At 44.6% G+C, this 16,041-nt stretch overlaps 1 protein-coding gene across 1 annotated transcript in view; it reads right to left on the bottom strand.

Annotated features, from left to right (window-relative positions):
- ENPP2 (ectonucleotide pyrophosphatase/phosphodiesterase 2) overlaps positions 1-16,041 on the bottom strand; it is a 639,793-nt gene that overhangs the window by 130,236 nt on the left and 493,516 nt on the right. Inside the window, 1 exon segment of the mRNA XM_029591948.1 lies at positions 8,290-8,448. Within this exon segment, the coding sequence (XP_029447808.1) occupies positions 8,290-8,448 (159 nt within the window).

Consider the following 16,041-nt stretch of genomic DNA (forward strand, 5'->3'; position numbering starts at 1 on the left):
ATCGTTAAGGCGATGCACAGACTTCAAGTTCCCCCGCCACGAAACCGGTGCCGATTGTGGAACCAACCACCGATCCAATTCTGGCAGCACTGACACCGCTGCTGTCGAAGATGGAAGCGCTAATAGCCGCTTTTCCACCGATGGATCCTGGGTCTCCAATGGCTCCGGTACCTTCCCCGCTTACCCTGTCATCGAGAGGGGAAACACCGTTCCACATTCCTCCATCGGGAGTTCTTCTGATGCCTCAACCTTCGATGCCAATGCGCCCATCAGCACCACCAATCCATCCATCGATGCCCTCGATGCCTTCATCGGTGCCTCCAGGGCTTCCCTCGATGCCTTCGGAATCTAGACCTGGACCTTCAGGAATACCATCGTCCTGTCCTTTTCAGGCTCCTAGAGGGGCAGGTCCTGATCCCTATGACACCTGGACCGGGGGAATTCCTATTATATATCGCCTCTAACGATTTTTGACGATTTAAAATATATCGGACGATATTTTAAATCGTCAAAAAATGATTCACATCCCTAATAGCCAGAGGGACCACCGTTAAAGGCGGAGTCGCGGCTCCCGATACCCGTCCGGGTGAGGGTTGCCTCAGGGACCCGGTCGCAGAAAGGGTCGGTGCCTTTTCTGGATGGGGTTTCTTCGATGGCGGCTCGGACGATGGCGAGGTCGAAAATTTTACTTCCTCGATGGTCCGAGATTTGCGGTGTCGATGCCGATGTTTCTCTCTACGATCCCCTCGGTCCTGAGGTGGAGTAGAGGTAGTTGAAGGCCGAGAAGTCGTCGACGCCGTATGGTTACCGACCGGTGGCCGATACCGGCGCGAAGTGGACGGTGCCGGTTCAGACGACATTGATGCAATAGACAGCGTCAGAGTTTGAGAACGGAAGAGAAGTTCCATTTTCTCCATTCTGGCCTTGCGACCTTTTGGTATCATTAAGGCACATTTGGTGCAAGTCAGGACATCATGCTCGCACCAGAGACACATTACACAGACTTTATGCGGGTCTGTAATGGATATGGTAGAAGTACAGTTCGAGCAACGACGGAACCCCGATGCCATGGCCTTTGAAAAATTTAGCTGTGGTACTGTCAAGGGCCAGTAGGCTGCGAGGGCCAAACTTGACGGGAATCGATCGAAACCGGGTAAAAATCTTACCGGAGTACCGCGGAGTCAAAAATTTGAAGGAGGGACTACTGTGGGGTATGAAAGTTTTTAGTAATTCCGTGAGGAAAATTTCTGTCAGGAATCTCTGCGGAGCTCCTTAACCCGCGTGGCTACTGCTGCGGGAAAAAAAGAAGACTGAAGAGGGACCCCTGCTGGCTGCAGGTTTGGTGCCATACTGGGCATGCCCAGTAGGTGCCAGTCAAAGTTCTAGAAACTTTGACAAAAGTGTTCCGTGATTGGGCTCCATCCGGTGATGTCACCCATATGTGAGGAATACCATCCTGCTTGTCCTCTGAGAAATGCTGGTTCTGAATTTGAGGGAGGCGCAGGTGGTTAAAGTAGTACTAGGAGACCTGTGTTTTATCCTGGTATTACCACTAATATTCCTTGTGATCTTGGGGATATCACTTGATCTCCCATTGCCTTAGGGGCCCACTTAGATTGTAAGCTGTCTTGGAAAGGAATTTCTTATATCTATGTGGGGGGAAGGGGGGGTAGGGAACGGGGAAGGCAGCGTGTCTCTGTGCGGGCTCGGCACAATTGTGCACCCCCGATTTTATAACGTGTGCGTGCAAGTTATAAAATTGGGCGTACATGTGCGCGTGCCAAGTAACACGCGCGCACATGTATGCCGCGCGCACTTCTTTTAAAATCTACCCCAGTATGTACACAATTTCTCCTTTTAAAAGTATCCCACCAAAACTACCCAAAAAACATTTACATCTGTCATTTGTACACAGACGTTTTCAAGCAAATTCATGCACAATGTTTTGAAAATGCAAAATATGCATGTAAGTGCAAACTCCTTCCCAACCCAAACCTGCCTCTGCTCTGTTTTGTTAAGGACTGAAAAGTCCAACTGCATATAATTACTAATGAGGATGGTGGGGAGATATCAGTTTCGGAGATGGTTTTCAAGGGTGATGAGTCAGACGAATTGAACCAAACCACTGTGAACCTGGAAGATGTAGTAGGCCAGACTGACAATCTAAAGAGTAGCAAATCACCTGGACCGGATGGTATGCATCCTAGGGTACTGAAAAAACTCAAAAATGAAATTTCTGATTTATTTGTTAAAATTTGTAGCCTATCATTAAAATCATCCATTGTATCTGAAGAGTGGAGGGTGGCCAATGTAACCCCAATATTTAAAAAGGGCTCCAGGGGTGATCCAGGAAACTAAAGACCAGTGAGCCTGACTTCAATGCTGGGAAAAATAGTGGAAACTATTCTAAATATCAAAATTGTAGAGCATATAGAAAGACATGGCTTAATAGAACACAGTCAACATGGATTTACCAAAGAGAAGTCCTGCCTAACAAATCTGCTTCATTTTAATGAAGGGGTTAATAAACATGTGGATAAAGGTGAACCAGTAGATGTAGTGTATTTGGATTTCCAGAAGGCTTCTAAGAAAACTAAAAAGTCATGGGATAGAAGGCGATGTCCTTTCGTGAATTACAAACTGGTTAAAAGACAGGAAACAGAGAGTAGGATTAAATGGTCAATTTTCTGTTACGAGCGCGCGCGGGCGCGGTCGTCGTAAGCGGGTGGTGAGCCCTTGGGCCACGGCAGGACTCAAGGAGTCGTCCCAAGCCACACCGTGGGAGGTGAGCTGAGCAGGCATGGTGAGCCAGGCAGGCAGGAACAGAAGCAGGGAGTCCGACCCTCAGCCAGACCTGCATGCCCATGGTAGCCAACACGGGGAAGTTGACTAATGAACGGTCCTCTGACTGTTCCCGGCCCTTTCGGACCTGCCGCTGGGAACGGCAATGGGCAGCAGGCCGGACAGAGGCGAGGGCAGACAGAGTCCTTATACAGAAGACGTCAGACGGGGGCTGAAGCAGACATCCAAGACAGGCTGAAGCAAGACACTGAAGACATCAGGGCAAGGGCAGAAGCGAGACATAGGAAAGATCCAGGCAAGCAGGAACTCCGATGCTGGGATACTGACATCCGAAGCCCCTTCGGCTGGCAGAAGCTCAAGAGCCCGTGGGACGAATCCCTCCTGTTGGCCACTCCAGGGCCCAACAGGACAGAAGGCTCAGGAACCAGACGAGGACGAAGGTCAAGGCAGAGACACGAAGACATCCGGGCAAGGGCTGAAGCAAGACACTGTAGACAAGGCTGGACGGAAACATGGCACTGTCCATCAGGGTGCCCTACTCAGCCAGCACAGCTAGACTGGTCACGGACCACCCCGTCCCAGACGCGCCCTACACAGCCCAGGAAGGCTGGTCGCGGACCACACTGAGGAAAGGAGGGTGCGGGGAAGACCCAGGCGAACAGGAACTCCGATGCTGGGATACTGACATCCGAAGCCCTTACGGCTGGCAGGAACAGGAACAGACATCTAGGCAAGGTCAAAAACAGACATCGAGACAAGGTACCATCTAGGCAAGACAGACCACGGTAGACCTGGATCAGGCAAGGTTACAGACAACTGTAGTGCTTGATCCGCAGGCCCCTTGCAAGTGAACAGAAAGTCCTTAAATACTGGAGGTAGAAAGCAACTCCCTGGGAGGAGCTTACCAGGACCGCCCACCGCTGGTCCTATAACTGGGGTAGAGAGCTGCGGGCCAGCCCCTAGGGAAACGGGCGTGGCTGGAAACCAGGAAGTCCAAACACAGAGGCATGCAAGCCACAGGCACAGCTAGGCCTCTCAGGCCCTGGAGCAAGTCCCGGATGGAACGTAGGCGAGGCCCTGGCTTCAGAGCGGCCTCTGGAGGAAGGTAAGAGACCTCCTGTAGCGCAGCAGCAGGGGGGATCGCAACATTTTCCGAGTGGAAAAGGGTAAACAGTGGAGTGCATCAGGGATCTGTACTTGGACTGGTGCTTTTCAATATATTTATAAATGATCTGGAAGGGAATATGACGAGTGAGGCATTCAAATTTGCAGATGATATAAAATCATTCAGAGTAGTTAAATCACAAGCAGATTGTAATACATTACAGGAGGACCTGGTGAGACTGGAAGTTTGGCAATCCAAATGGCAGATAAAATTTAATGTGGACAAGTGCAAGGTGTTGCATATAGGGAAAAATAATCCTTGCTGTAATTACACGATGTTAGGAGCTACCACCCAGGAAAAAGTATTATCCATCATAGTGGATAATACTTTGAAATAGTCGGCACAGTGTGTTGCAGCAGTCAAAAAAGCAAACAGAATGTTAGGATTTATTAGGAAGGGAATAGCTAACAAAACAGAAAATGTCATAATGCCTCTGTGTCGCTCCATGGTGAGACTGCACCTTGAATACTGTGTACAATTCTGGTCGCCGCATCTCAGAAAAGATATAGTTGCGAAGGAGAAGGTACAGAAAAGGGCAACCAAAATGATAAAGGGGATGGAACTCCCCCCCCCCCCATGAGAAAAGGCTAAAGAGATTAGGGCTGTTCAGCTTGGAGAAGCGACGGCTGAGGGAGGATATGATAGAGGTCTTTAAAATCATGAGAGGTCTTGAACGAGTAGATGTGAATTGGTTATTTACACCTTCGGATAATAGAAGGACTAGGGGGCACTCCATGAAGTTAGAAAGTAGCACATTTAAGACTAATCGGAGAAAATTCTTTTTTACTCAACGCACAATTAAGTTCTGGAATTTTTTGCCAGAGGATGTGGTTAGTGCAGTTAGTGTAGCTGGGTTCAAAAAAGGTTTGGATATGTTCTTGGAGGAGAAGTCCATTAACTGCTATTAATAAAGATGCCTTATGGAATGCCCTCTGTTATTACTGGCATCAGTAGCATGGGATCTTCTTGGTGTTTGGGTACTTGCTAGGTTCTTGTGGCCTGGTTTGGCCTATGTTAGAAACATGATGCTGGGCTTGATGGACCCTTGGTCTGACCCAGCATGGCAATTTCTTATGTTCTTATATATTTATATAGCAATTGAACAATGTCTTATAGGGACCATCAGAATCAGACCAGAATCACATGTAATGATCCACTGGGGTTCATTACCAATAGTGCCCTTAGTTTAGCTAGGGACAGAGAGGAGGAGATTGTGGGGAGACACCATTTGGTACAGCTACTCCCTTTGAGGGTGCTAGCATGGCCGTCCCCCTGGTGAGAAGATAAAAGCAGCTTTCTTCTGAGAGCTTTGGATGTAGTACTTTTGAGTTGTGAAGTTAGATGAATGGGCAGGTGGTTTTTTCTCGGATTTTTAGAGTCTATCTTTGGGGCACAGGCACTCCAGCATGATGTCCCAAAGAGGTTGGGGCTCTACTTTGGTTCTCAATGGTTGGTAGGGTTTGCATCCCAGGTTGTTTTGAGTTTTGCTGAATTTTCTCTAAGAAGCCTGTGAGGCCCCTTGGTGTTGCTGGAGAGCGGTCAGGGAGGAACCTTTCCTTGGGGGGCCCAGGGTAGAGAAGACCTACCCCTCTACAAACACCTGGAGGACAGAGGTATGGTGGTGACCTGATGCAGTGAACTTCTGGTGTTTTGGACTCAGTTTTTGGGAAGAGATTTTGGTTGACAGAGCTGGGACAAAGTTTTGCTCCCCCCTTCCTAACCTGAAAGAGGAACATTTAAGAGCTGTGTGTTCCTAAGTGGATCCTTTTCCATCAAGGAGGAGAGAGAGAGAGAAACACTGGACATTTGGGAAACTAAGACCAATACTGAACAAATTCTGAAGACCCCTATTTGGAGTTTTCACCCCTGGGGGGAGACGAAATTGGGACTCTCTATGAATGGACTGTTTTACAATTTTAAAAAGCATTGGAGGAGTATTTCCTGCCCACATAAGGATACCATGTCCACCTGGGAACCTCATTTTATCCATGCCCTGGAAGGTGAGTGTTTCCCCTGCCTTGGTAATAAGAGACCCTTGCACAGATAGAAGAAAGGAAAAGATCAATCTGTGGTGCTAAGAAATATGAACTGTGCTATTTACTTACCTGATTCACCCTTAGTAAAGTTTATTTTTTTAGACACTCTAAAACAAAGTCAAGACTCAGAACCAATGTCAGGAAGTACTTCTTCATGGAGAGGGTGGTGGATGTCTGGAATGCCCTTCCGGAGGAAGTGGTGAAGACTTAAACTGTGAAGGATTTCAAAGGGGCATGGGATAAACACTGTGGATCCATAAAGGCTAGAGGATGGGAATGAAGAGAAGAGCCATGGGGGTGGCATGCTGGAATGGTGGCTAATACCTGGTGATTACTACTCTTACTCAATAAGCCTTCACACGGTTAGCGCAACTCCAACATTGCTCTCTGCTTCAACGGCAAGGAGAAATGTGGAAAAGAGGATTTGCATTCAGACAACAACCTGGATGTCCTTTCGTGGATTGCAAACTGGCTAAAAGATAGGAAACAGAGTAGGATTAAATGGACAATTTTCTCAATGGAAGGGAGTGGACAGTGGAGTGCCTCAGGGATCTGTATTGGGACCCTTACTTTTCAATATATATATATAAATGATCTGGAAAGAAATACAACGAGTGAGATAATCAAATTTGCAGATGACACAAAATTGTTCAGAGTAGTTAAATCACAAGCAGATTGTGATAAATTGCAGGAAGACCTTGTGAGACTGGAAAATTGGGCATCCAAATGGCAGATGAAATTTAATGTGGATAAGTGCAAGGTGATGCATATAGGGAAAAATAACTCATGCTATAATTACACAATGTTGGGTTCCATATTAGGTGCTACAACCCAAGAAAGAGATCTAGGTGTCATAGTGGATAACACATTGAAATCGTCGGTTCAGTGAGCTGCGGCAGTCAAAAAAGCAAACAATGTTGGAAATTATTAGAAAGGGAATGGTGAATAAAACGGAAAATGTCATAATGCCTCTGTATCGCTCCATGGTGAGACCGCACCTTGAATACTGTGTACAATTCTGGTCGCCGCATCTCAAAAAAGATATAATTGCGATGGAGAAGGTACAGAGAAGGGCTACCAAAATGATAAGGGGAATGGAACAACTTCCCTATGAGGAAAGACTAAAGAAGTTAGGACTTTTCAGCTTGGAGAAGAGACGACTGAGGGGGGATATGATAGAAGTGTTTAAAATCATGAGAGGTCTAGAACGGGTAGATGTGAATCGGTTATTTACTCTTTCGGATAGTAGAAAGACTAGGGGGCACTCCATGAAGTTAGCATGGGGCACATTTAAAACTAATCGGAGAAAGTTCTTTTTTACTCAACGCACAATTAAACTCTGGAATTTGTTACCAGAGGATGTGGTCAGTGCAGTTAGTATAGCTGTGTTTAAAAAAGGATTGGATAAGTTCTTGGAGGAGAAGTCCATACCTGCTATTAAGTTCACTTAGAGAACAGACACTGCCATTAGCAATGGTAACATGGAATAGACTTAGTTTTGGGGTACTTGCCAGGTTTTTATGGCCTGGATTGGCCACTGTTGGAAACAGGATGCTGAGCTTGATGGACCCTTGGTCTGACCCAGTATGGCATTTTCTTATGTTCTTAACTACACAGTCTGGGCAAACAAATAAGCATGAGGGTAACTTGCTTATTGTGTCGGTTACTACCCTAAACCAATTAGTACAAACCTACTGCTCTTATCTGTGCCCTTCTCCTCCATTGCCAAATCTGGACTCTATGATTTCTATCTTGCTACATTGACTGCCTGAAATAGCCTTCCTTCTTACCATATTCAAATCCAGACTAACAACATCTTTGAGTCTGCTTTTCAAACTTGAAACCTAATTCTCCCTAACCATGTTTTGTTTTGGTTTTTTTTTTAGTTTTTTTACTTTAGCCAGTTTTTCATAGTAAACAAAGCTTCCAGAAACTATTTGCCTTTTCTGTATGTCTTGATTAGATTGAAAGCAATATGAAGCATGGACTCTCTCTTATGTGTATACAAGCAGTACTGACAACCTCTTGTAGTGCAATATAAATGATTCATATTGGTAATATTAGAATTAGGAACCATCAAGTTGCCTGGGTAATAGGCATAAAATGGCATCCTTTATTCCAAGATACAATGCATGAAATTCTTGGATTCCATAACACAAAATTCTCCCTGATGTAGCACTAGCAAGAGAGCAATGCACATTCTGCAAGGGCTCCTGCCCTAGTAACTTCTCCTCTTCCTTCTTCCAGAACAGCACAGTTCTGAAGATGCTGGCTCCAAATGCTCACCAAATATAGCCATCAGTGAATTCTGCATGTCCTCTCTCAGTCTGTCTTGTTGGCTTTCCTGGTTAGAGGTAGAGATGACTTCCTCAGAGCTCTGGCTTAGTCTTTCCACCCTAACAGACATTCTTGAGATGATGTCCTCATCCATTTCAGTGTGTTCTTCTTCAATTTCATAGGGATAAAAGGAGAAGGAAATTAATATTAGAAGAGAAGAGAGAGATTAATTTTATCAAGTTTATTGCCTCCTGTCCATCGTTTAATAGCATTAACATTAAATATATCATGATATAGCAATATGTACTGCTCTAATAGAGTGCTTTCAAGAAAGTAAATAAAGTAAGAGTCAAGAACTTATATAGGATATTTGTGTTTATCTAGGCATACATCACCGAAGTGATAGACACACCCACACAGCTAGGAAGAGATCACACTACTGCCTGGGCCATGAAAGTCTACCTTCACTCCCATAAAAAGAACCCATGTCTTGGCGACAACCATAAATTGCCACTTTCCTGGTACAAAAAGACAAACTCCTCCCTTTCTTTATGTGGGGACCCTCTGGTACCCCGCTAGATGGACATAATGCCCTTCCTTAGGAATTAGACAGCTAGAGGGAGATATCATCATATCAGCACCTCCCCCAAAGGATGTCTGAGATGGCTGAACCCCTTTCCTAGAAGTGGGGTCAGAGAGAGGGAGAGTAAGGTGTTGTCTTTTGAGTGAACTCTTGAGGAATAAGGAGCTCTGTTGGTTTTCTCTTTCAGAATGAGGCCCACTACTATCAAGCATACAGCCCAGCAGGGATCTGCCTCATAGGTTAAAAGATAGACTTTGTTGAAATTGTCTTCTATTTTAAGGGTTTTGACTGCAGGTGAGAACCTGGAGCCTCAATGGTGATGGCCATTTCCCAGATTTGGAGGCCAGGGCACAAAAGACCTATGAGCACCTGTCTAAGGAAAAAAGAGGCTGCAGTGACAGTACTCACACCAGAGAAGAGTTTTAACTGTCAGGGGTTGTTTTTCACCTTTTAGCTTGGTAAGGAGATTTTTTGCTAATCCTCTTCATCTGTAGCTAGGGCTAGAGCTGTAATAGCTTAGTTTCAAATTCTAACATCAGATCTTTCCTTCAGATAGGTCACGTACATGAGAAAGGAGGAGAAAGTTACGGGAGACTCACATAGTGATCTCCATTGTAAGGGACCAGGTGCAAGATGGGTTAAAGAGGAGGCAACTTTGGACTCGAGTAGGATTTTTCTATACTGAATGGGATCCCCTCACCTGTTGATTTCCATAGTCATTGGGGCTACTTATGCACTCCAGACATGAGCGGTAAGCTTAAAGCCCAGGGAACCTAAGCTCAGGAACACCTACACAGAGGTAGACCAACCTACAGCCGTATCATCACAGTTACTAGATAATTCAACATAGATTTAACTTTTTGCAGAAAACAGTACATTTTTATTTGAACACCTGTGTCCTGCATATATGTCCCTGCAGCACAGCATTACCAAACATCACCAAAATGATAGAGACACCCACATAGCTAGGAAGAGATCACATCACTGTTGGAAACAGGATACTGGGCTTGATGGACCCTTGGTCTGACCCAGTATGTCATATCTTATGTTCTAATACAACTATGACTAATTTTATGAAATTATTAGGGATTTGCCCAGAAACAAAATTTAATTGTGGTTTGTTCATTTCATATGCCTCCAAAATTAATTTTGTTCATTTCAACATTTTTAAAGTGTATTTATTCCATTTGTTCTTTTATTTTCCATTAAAGTCAAGCAGGGAAGCAATGGATTCTAATGAAACTTGTATAGAGACATCATTCAAAAGGGGGAAGAGCACTCCTAGACACCAATACTAAGTCACAGTGGCAGGAATAGCCTAAGACTACACAACAAAGCAAAGTAACCCATACTCAGGCAGCCATACCCCAAGATAGCAAAAGAGAAGCAATGAAGCAGCAAATGTAGCAAGAATGCCCCAAGGCTTCAAAAGAATGGTAAAGAGCACCAACAACAGTAGTATAAAGACTGGCATGAATAGCCCAAAACAAGCAGCATAGGTGGCAGGAAAAACTCAAAGGCTCTGGTATAGAGTCAAGCACAAACAACGGCATAAAGACCCCAATGCACCTTGAGAGAGAACATCTCAAGATTCCAAATGAGGACCAAAGGGCACCAATAAATGTGGTTCAAAGCCTTTTGGGAGGTAGAAGCCAGGGGAAATCTCTGGAGGTCTGTAGCGGTCTTGATGTGTAAATTGGACCTCAATCATGTATATACAAGACAAAAGACAAATAGGACCCTCTAGAAGCGAGAAAATGGGGAATTTGCTATCCAGGGGCAAGGAGAAGCCAGAAGAAATCTCTGGAACAGGTCTGATGTGGTTTCCCTATGGCATCATTTGGAGAAGGGGCCAGGGCTTCAGGCTTGAAGGTATTCTTCTCCTTTGCTGTGGTATACTTCATTGGAGGCTAAATACCAGAGACCAATGGTCAGTAAAAACCACATGGAAAGAATTTGAAGAAAAAGGTCCAAGAAGGAATGAAACTGTTAAAAGTAACTGGTCAAGATCCACGTAAAGCACTGGATGGGCATGATAAATGCCAATAAACAGCAAATACCATAAGGGAATATGAAAAGAACTTTGAAGTTAGCAGAAGCCGAGGCAGAAACACCCAAAGGCACTGCCATTTAAAAGTACAACTATATTAAACTAATAACTAGAAGAGGGACAATAAGTAATTCTGCAGCTCTAACACTAAACTTCTATAGGGAAACTTTGATAAAATGAGGAAAATAGAAAAAACTGAAAGGTGCAGCTGCAAAGGTTAAAAGTGTTCAACAGGCATGGACATTGTTTAAAATTACAATCCTAGAGGCGTAGTCCATATGTATTCCACATATAAAGGTGTAAGGAAGGCAAAACGATTACCATCATGGTTAAAAGGTGAGGTGAAAGAGGCTATTTTAGCCAAAAAAACATCCTTCAAAAATTGGAAGAAGGATCCATCTGAAGAAAATAGGATAAAGCATAAACATTGTCAAGTTAAGTGTAAAACATTGATAAGACAGGCGAAGAGAGAATTTGAATTGAAGTTGGCCATAGAGGCAAAAACTCATTATAAAAACTTTTTTAAATATATCCGAAGCAAGAAACCTGTGAGGGAATCGGTTGGACCATTAGATGACAGAGGGGTTAAAGGGACTCTTAGGGAAGAAAAGGCCATTGTAGAAAGACTAAATGAATTCTTTGCTTCAGTGTTTACTAATGAGGATGTTGGGGAGATACCAGTTCCGGAGATGGTTTTCAGGGGTGATGAGTCAGACGAACTGAATGAAATCACTGTGAACCTGGAAGATGTAGTAGGCCAGATTGACAAACTAAAGAGTAGCAAATCACCTGGTCCAGAAGGGTATGCATCCTAGGATACTGAAGGAACTCAAACATGAAATTTCTGATCTATTAGTTAAAATTTGTAACCTATCATTAAAATCATCCATTGTACCTGAAGACTGGAGGGTGGCCAATGTAACCCCAATATTTAAAAAAGGCTCCAGGGGCGATCCAGACCAGTGAGCCTGACTTCAGTGCCAGGAAAAATAGTGGAAACTATTCTCAAGATCAAAATCGTAGAGCATATAGAAAAGCATGGTTTAATGGAACACAGTCAACATGGATTTACCCAAGGGAAGTCTTACCTAACAAATCTGCTTCATTTTTTTGAAGGGGTTAATAAACATGTGGATAAAGGTGAACCGGTATATGTAATGTATTTGGATTTTCAGAAGGCGTTTGACAAAGTCCCTCATGAGAGGCTTTAAGAAAACTAAAGAGTCATGGGATAGGAGGCGATGTCCTTTCATGGATTACAAACTGGTTAAAAGACAGGAAACAGAGAGTAGGTTTAAATGGTCAATTTTCTCAATGGAAAATGGTAAACAGTGGAGTGCCTCAGGGATCTGTACTTGGTTCGGTGCTTTTCAATATATATATATAAATGATCTGGAAAGGAATACGATGAGTGAGGTTATCAAATTTGCAGATGACACAAAATTATTCAGAGTAGTTAAATCACAAGCGGATTGTGATACATTACAGGAGGACCTTGCAAGGCTGGAAGATTGGGCATCCAAATGGCAGATGAAATTTAATGTGGACAAGTGCAAGGTGTTGCATATAGGGAAAAATAACCCTTGCTGTAGTTACACGATGTTAGGTTCCATATTAGGAGCTACCACTCAGGAAAAAGATCTAGGCATCATAGTGGATAATACTTTAAAATCGTCGGCTCAGTGTGCTGCAGCAGTCAAAAAAGCAAATATAATGTTAGGAATTATTAGGAAGGGAATGGTTAATAAAACGGAAAATGTCATAATGCCTCTATCTCGCTCCATGGTGAGACCGCATCTGGAATACTGTGTACAATTCTGGTCGCCGCATCTCAAAAAAGATATAGTTGCGATGGAGAAGGTACAGAGAAGGGCAACCAAAATGATAAAGGGGATGGAACAGCTCCCCTATGAGGAACGGCTGAAGAGGTTAGGGCTGTTCAGCTTGGAGAAGAGACGGCTGAGGGGGGATATGATAGAGGTCTTTAAGATCAAGAGAGGTCTTGAACGCGTAGATGTGAATCGGTTATTTACACTTTCGAATAACAGAAGGACTAGGGGGCATTCCATGAAGTTAGCAAGTAGCACATTTAAGACTAATCAGAGAAAATTCTTTTTCACTCAACACACATTAAAGCTCTGGAATTTGTTGCCAGAGGAGGTGGTTAGTGCAGTTAGTGTAGCTGGGTTCAAAAAAGGTTTGGATAAGTTCTTGGAGGAGAAGTCCATTAATGGCTATTAATCAAATTCACTTAGGGAATAGCCACTCCTATTAATTGCATCAGTGGCATGGGTTCTTCTTAGTGTTTGGATAATTGCTAGGTTCTTGTGGCCTGGTTTGGCCTCTGTTGGAGACAGGATGCTGGGCTTGATGGACCCTTGGTCTGACCCAGCATGGCAATTTCTTATCTTCTTAAATAAGAGGGATGTGCAAGGAAAAAAATGTGTTTTTGTTATTCAGTTTGTTTTCAGGAGGTTTTTTCCCCATGAATTTTTGTTCGTAGGAATAAAACAAATCAGGCAATTAAAAAAAAAAAAAAACACACCCCAAAATGTCCAAAAAAACAAAAGCTAAGCTAGCCTCCCACCCCTCTAGAAAAATACCGGAGCCAGGATCTCCCCTGGTCCCCACTTACCCGGTCCAGTGGGGATCCACTGGTGGTGACTAGGGCAAAGGCTTTGACTTGCATAGGCCGAGGCCACAGGAGGTCACCACGGTCTTGGCCTACTCAATGACAATGCTTCAGCCCAGACCAGAGCCCGATCCCAGGCCCAACGCTGCAACCTGATGCCTTGGCCTGGACCCAGGCCAGACAACGTGACCTAACCCAGAGGCAGAGTCTCAATGCCAGGACCTCAGCCCCCCCTGACAATGTGATCTGACCCAGAAGCCAGATCCTGACGCCTGGGTCTTGGCCCAAGCCCAGGTTCAATGCCGTGACCCAACCCAGAGGCCGGGTCCCAATGCCTGGGCCTCTGCCTAGACTGGGGCCCGAGCCCAGGCCCGACCCAACCCAACCCAGAGACCAGGTCCTAACCTCTGGGCCTCAGTCCAGGGTCAGGTCAAGACTTCGTGTCCAGGCCTGGAGCTCCGTGGTCCATCAACTTCCTTCTTCAGCTCTTCAAAGCCAAATGGCAGGCATCCACTGGCATCGCACTGGAGTTTAACTCTGGTGTATTCACCACAGCAGATGGAGCCATTTCTGAATATGCCAGAGTTAATTAACTTCAGCACGATCCTAGCGGACTCCCTGCATTTGACATTAAAGAAGCTGAAGGAGGAAGACAATGGACTGCACAGCTCCCAGGCCTGGACACTGAGACCTGGGCCTAACCCTCGGCCGAGGCCCCGGAGTCGGGACCCAGTCTCCTGGCCGAGGCCCCAGAGTCGGGACCCAGCTTCTGGGTCGAGTTGCATCATCGAGCCTGGGTCAGGGCCGAGGCCCCTATGTCGGAACCAGGCCTCTGCGTTGGGTCGCAGCATTGGGTCTGGATCCGGGACTAAGCCCTGGTATTGGGACCCAGCCTCTGGGTTGAGTCATGGTGTCGGATCTGGGCTTAGGCCCTGGGCTGGGCCAAGGACCTGGCTTCAGGACCAGGTTTTTGACAGATACCCAACAGATCAGGTAAGTTTTTTTTTTTCAGGTGTCTCAGCTGAGACCCTGGTGTCAGTCCATGCCTCCACGAGATCCCGGTGTCGCACTTGGGCCTAGGCCGCAGACCCTGCTTTGGGCTTCGGCATATGCCTGAGCATAACACTGGTTCCGGGGCCTTGCCTAGGGCATAGGCCACAGCCCCTGCTTTGGGCCTTAGCCTATGCCCTAGGCATGATGCATTTGTTTAAAAACGAAACAAATGAATAAGGTTTGTTTAATTTGGGGGGGGCCCCGATTCGTTTCACATGCCTTTCCACATGAAACAAATTAGCCTTATTTGTCATTTTTGTATTTTTGTTTTAAACTAATGCATATCCCTACTAAATAAACCACACAAGATAGAACCATACAATCACCTACAGAAATTATTTATCTAAATCACCCTTATTTTAAAAAATGATAATTTTTGGGGACCTTTATACATGGCTACCATACACCATACAATGTGATATGAAGATTTTTTGCCACCTTAGGTCCAATTCTTGCCAAATACATTTGTTTTTTTTTTTTGAAAGTTTTTATTTATGCATATATGTCAACCGTATACATATATAAGAGAAATCTGGTACACTCCATAAACTGCATTTAGAAAGACAGCCGCTTTAGCACCTACAAAATAGGCCATATACAGATTGCTGATTTAATCAACCAATCAGAGAAAGAGCCAATGTAAAGCAAATAAAACTGTGCCAATATAGCAAGTGTCCTGTCATCTATTAAACAGTGTACATTATAAGACATGCAAACAGTTTTTACCCCTCCTTTTATCTCTTCCGCCCCCCCCCCCCCCCCCCGCCCCCCTGTTCCCCCTCCCCCCTCCAGAAAATCTTTAAAACAGCTCCGGATCATACTTGGACCTGCTTGCCTTTCCACATGAAGTAGGGTTCCCATACATCATGAAATTTGCGGACACGATCATGCCGCACCGCAGTAAGATAACCCATGTGGTACACTCTGTCTATTTTTGTAAGAACACTCATTAAGGTAGGAACAGCAACGTTTTTCCATCGATATGCTATTTCACATCTAGTAGCTATAAAGAATTGCAACACTAACATTCTTTGCTTATTGCTGAACTGGCCATCCACTAAACTAAGTAAGCAGCCCTTGGGTGTCAGAGACAGGTACCCCCCAAAATTTCAGCCACATATCTCCTGTATCTTTGGGCATGTCCACCACATATGTCCACCACATTTCCGGACCCTTAAAGATTCACTACCATCAAATGCAGCATTACTGAACATTTCCTATTAAACTGAAACAGTCTCTATCTACCAATCATTACAATGTTTTACTTCTCGTTAAACTTTTTATCTTTCCTCTAACTCTAATCCCAGTTAGAATGACCCCCGTTTTATTGTAACTTTTTTCTTCCATGCACTTGTTTTACTTTTTAATGTATACTCTTATGTTATTAGTTATTTACGTTATAATGTATTTCTCACCCCTTGTTTTATGTAAACAGACATGATA

Source organism: Rhinatrema bivittatum, chromosome 2, assembly GCF_901001135.1.
Source record: "Rhinatrema bivittatum chromosome 2, aRhiBiv1.1, whole genome shotgun sequence".
NCBI classification, from domain to species: domain Eukaryota; kingdom Metazoa; phylum Chordata; class Amphibia; order Gymnophiona; family Rhinatrematidae; genus Rhinatrema; species Rhinatrema bivittatum.